The sequence below is a fragment of the Clupea harengus genome, chromosome 18 (assembly GCF_900700415.2).
Source record: "Clupea harengus chromosome 18, Ch_v2.0.2, whole genome shotgun sequence".
NCBI lineage: Eukaryota > Metazoa > Chordata > Actinopteri > Clupeiformes > Clupeidae > Clupea > Clupea harengus.
In genome coordinates, this window is record NC_045169.1 from 2,844,067 (window position 1) to 2,849,066 (window position 5,000).

Below are 5,000 nucleotides of genomic sequence, written 5' to 3' on the forward strand. Positions count from 1 at the left end.
TCCAAAAACACACGTCCCACGCTCTCTGCTCTCCTCCGTTTCACAGAGCCACAGAGCATTACCCAGAATCCCCCTGGATCTGAGCCTCTGATCAGCTAATGAAAGCAGACGGCTGGCTCCTCAAAGGGGCGTCCTCAAAACTCCTTTAACATCTCATTCAGCGCCATCAGGTCCAGGGGTCTGGTCAGTCGGGGAGCGTGGAGGCGTGGGGGGGGGGGGGGGGGGCGCTGGAGGCCTGGGATATCAAAGCCGGAGTGGAGCCCAGAGAGCGATACAGGATGCTGTGGCCTCAGCCTGCCGCTAGCCAGCTTACCCCAGCTGTTAGCCGGGCTTCCCCCCCCCCCCCCCCCCCCTCCTCCTCCTCCTCCTCCTCTTTTTTTTCCTGAGGGCTGTCAGCAGCGTGTCTCTGTGCCATCTTCGCCCTCCATTCAGACGGGGCTGAAGTGCAAATTGGACATCTGGTGTCACCGCCACACTCACAATAACACTGTTGTCTCTCTCCGCACACAGCCACCACACCACACCACACCACACCATACCCCTCCCTCTCTCTCTCTCCTTCTCTCCGTTCTTCTCCACACCCCTTCTCCTCTCCTCTCCTCTCCTCTCCTCTCCTCTCCTCTCCTCTCTTCTGTTCTCCTCTCCTCGCCCACCAGCCTCGCTTGCGTCTGACACACACACACACACACACACACACACACACACACACACACACACACACACACACACACACGAACACACACACACACACGCACACACACACGAGGGCTTCCTTTCTCCCTGAGATGCCCAAGACAAGCGGAGCTGCCTCTGTTCACCTAGCCGATGGAACACAATGGCCCTCAGCCAAGTTCTCTCACCACCTCCGTCCACACATGGCCATGCAAGGAATGCGCGTCTCGTTGCAGATGCAGCACTGCTAATTGCTCCACTTGGAAAAGAAGCACAATGCAATGCAATGCAAGTGGCACAGGAAATGTATCTAGGCAGTATAAATCATAATCAACATTTCTTTAAAGACCACTTACATCTGAGAACCATTCAAATATGAAAGCCCAACAAATCACACATGGGGTTATACTGGGTCAGGTCAACACGTTTAAATGTACATTTGATGTTTCCATTTGTTTCATTAAATAAATAAATAAGAATAAAAAAAATTACAAAGTGGTGTGTGTGTGTGTGTGTGTGTTTCTGCATGTGTGAATACATTTACACTTCCAGAAGAAACAAGGCCTTCAAGAGAAGGCTATCTCTCTAAGGACATACCTGGACTGGAAATGAGAAGAAAAAAAAACGGAACAACAAAAAAAACCACTCACACAAAGGTAATCCTAAAAGAGTCAATGTTCTCTTTGAACTTCAAAGAATCGGTAGGACAATTAAAGTCATCTAAACAGGCAACATGCAAATGAACACAGATTTAATACACAGCAAATACACATATAATGATTAGCTTATGCATATTACATGAGTGGAGACCGAATGAACATCATTTGAACTTTGCTGAGTAGAAGGCAGTAGCTTAGAGTAGCCAAATGAGGAAACTATTCACAATCATCATTCAAGAACTGATCTGAGGACAGTGGTCACCCTGTTTTGGTCTGAACCACATTGAGGAAATACAAAGCTACTGTCCACTGAACAGCAAGTTATGGAGGTCGAATTTATGACAATGTTGTTGTGTCAGAACTGCACCACACACACACACACACAGACACACACACACACACACACACACACACACGCACACACACACACACACACAGACACAGACACACACACAAACACACACACACACACACACACACACACACATTCTGTCATTTGCACATTAGTAAACAACACACACGAGTGCCACCATCATCACCCACATCTGACACACAAACAGGCTGTCATGATGAACACCACATCAAGCAGACACACACACACACACACACACACACACACACACACACACACACACACACACACACACACACACACACACACACACACACAGGTATACACATGCGCAGACAAACACATTCCCACACACACACACACACAGGTATACACATGCGCAGACAAACACATTCCCACACACACACACACACATACTCTGCAAGCAACACGTTACCTAACACACTCTCTGGAACTCTCACATTCACACTCAAAGTGGGCTTCACATTAATAAGCACTGCGATCATAACTCACACAGGTGTTAATCCACACACACATGCAGAGTGTCATCACCAATACCTCCACCTGACACCAATGCAAAGAGGTTGTCATCACCATCACCCCCTGCTCTCTTTCACACACACACACACACACACACAGACACACACAGACACACACACACACTCAGACACACACACACACACACACACACACACACACACACACACACACACACACACACACACACACACACACACACACACCTTACTGATGGGTGGATGGCAGTGGCATGAGGGCATAGGGGGATTAATGGTTGCCTGAGCGTGAAGGTGTAAACAGCGACTGTGGGCGGAGGGGTGTAAATCACCGCAGAGGAAAGCCCGCTCAGGCGAAACACAGAACAGCACCGCTCACCCGACACCTCACACACACACACACACACACACACACACAGAAAACCACACATTAGTCTTCCTATGAACACCATGCAATTACCCAGACAGGCAAAAAGAGATGATTAAAGAGCAAAACTCCAACCCAAACAGAGACAGAGACATCAGGGGGAGTTTACACGGCATAAACACTTCCAACACTAGAGGGAAGGGTGTGTGTGTGTGTGTGTGTGTGTGTGTGTGTGTGGCACAACACGGACTGAGGTAAAGATCAGCAGAGCAGTGTGTGTTTGTCACATGGGTGTGTCGATATGTCCTGGCATGACTAATGGGAAGGCGTGGAATAAGAGCAAGACACACAGCTTGTTTGTGCAAGTGTGTGTGTGTGTGTGTGTGTGTGTGTGTGTGTGTGTGTGTGGACATAAAGCAGTATGGTGGATGCGCATACATTACAGCTGGTCTGGGGTTGAGGTGATGGAGTGTGTGTGTGTGTGTCCTTAGTTTTGCTTTCAAGTCTCTTTTGGTTTCAAGTTTCTGAGTACGTGCCTACAGTGTCAGCATGTGTGAGTGTGTTGTATGTATGTATTTGTGTGTGTATGTATGTGTGTGTGTGTGTGTGTGTGTGTGTGTGTACAGTATGTATGTATGTATGTGTGTGTGTGTGTGTGTGTGTGTAAGAGTGTGTGTGTGTGTGTATGTACAGTGTGTGTGTGTGTGTGTATGAATGTATGTATGTATGTATGTATGTATGTATGTATGTATGTATGTATGTATGTATGTATGTGTGTGTGTGTGTGTGTGTGTATGTGTGTGTGTATGTACAGTATGTACAGTGTGGGTGTGTGTAGGTACAGTGTGTATGTATGTATGTATGTATGTATGTATGTATGTACAGTATGTATGTGTGTGTGTGTGTGTATGTGTATGCGTGTGTGTGTGTGTGTGTGTGTGTGTGTGTGTGTGTGTATGTATGTATGTGTGTGTGTGTGTGTGTAGTATGAATGGTCTGCAGTTCCAGTGAGCGCTCTAGAGTTTTTTTTCCAATTACTGCACGGAATCCAATCACAAAGTTATTAAAACTGGGAAACAGAGATGCATCCGAATCATTAGCCAAGTTCCTCACCTAATGGTGAGCTGTGGCAGCGCATTTTCAACACACTTTTTATATCTTTCTTTCTTTCGATCCTCTCAAACAGAGTTTGATATTGGGAACAGGTAAAGGTGGGGTAAGCCAAGGCCCTCTGTTTGCATTGCATGATAGCCGTAAGCACAATCACAAGAGGACATATATACACACACACACACTCTCTCTACCTCTCCCAGAGCCTCGTAGCGCTTCTGGTTCCACCGGTGCAGGTCCTCTCTGTAGTTGAAGATGAAGGCCTCGCCAGTCTTAGTGTGTCTGAGCTGGCCACCTGTTTAGAGAGAGAGAGAGAGAGGGAGAGAGAGAGAGAGGGAGTGAGAGAGGGCAGAATTCTTCTGGGCCCTTAGGAACCAAGACCTGAACGTTGAATAGAGCCCCCTTCAGTCAGCTGGTCCTAAGGCTCCAACAGGAAACTAACACAACTAACAGTGATTCGCCTCAGGACACAGACACCCTTGGAAAGAGATTTAAGAGAATCTGGCCAAACCTAATTATTAATACACAGAAGGAATAGTATCTGACTCACTGAAATGAAACAACAGTTATTCAGCTCTAAGCAGAGAATGCAAATTAGCAAAATATTTGACAATAGTAAAAGACACTCCGTTAAGAAAGACAAGGTGAAGGCTCAGCAATGGTAGTCTGGCAGCAGAAACGTGCAGACACAGGCAGACCTGGATGCCCAAGTGTGTGTGTGTGTGTGTGTGTGTGTGTGTGTGTGTGAGAGAGTGTGTGTAGGTGTGTGTGTAGGTGTGTGTGTGTGTGTGTGTAGGTGTGTGTGTGTGTGTGTGTGTGTGTGTATCTGTGTGTGTGTGTGTGTGTGTGTGTGTGTGTGTGTGTGTGTGTGTGTGTGTGTGTGTGTGTGTATCTGTGTGTGTGTGTGTGTGTGTGTGTGTGTGTGTGTGTGTGTGTGTGTGTGTGTAGGTGTGTGTGTGTGTGTGTGTGTGTGTGTATCTGTGTGTGTGTGTGTGTGTGTGTGTGTGTGTGTGTGTGTGTGTGTGTGTGTGTGTGTGTGTGTGTGCTGTGACAAGAAAGACATAGTCAGAGCTGCTGCTACTTCTTCACCAGCTGTCCAAATTACAAAGACATTCGATCCAACTTCTACATTTGAAGCTAAATATCTCAAATTCTATGAAATTGAAGACCACAAGAAAATGTGATATTCATTAGGAGAGGATGAAGTCTGTCTCGTACTAGCTGGTTATTATATAGATAACTGTGATAAAAAGAGGAGTGACCACGCAGTGATACGCCTATGAAACACACACACACACACACACACACACACTTTATTCATGTTC

At 46.7% G+C, this 5,000-nt stretch overlaps 1 protein-coding gene across 1 annotated transcript in view; it reads right to left on the bottom strand.

The window, feature by feature from the left end:
* fam172a (family with sequence similarity 172 member A) overlaps positions 1-5,000 on the bottom strand; it is a gene marked incomplete at its 3' end in the record, with an annotated part of 102,808 nt that overhangs the window by 91,736 nt on the left and 6,072 nt on the right. The window contains exon 4 of the mRNA XM_031585464.2: positions 3,870-3,970. Within this exon, the coding sequence (XP_031441324.2) occupies positions 3,870-3,970 (101 nt within the window). The remainder of the gene's footprint in view (positions 1-3,869; positions 3,971-5,000) is intronic.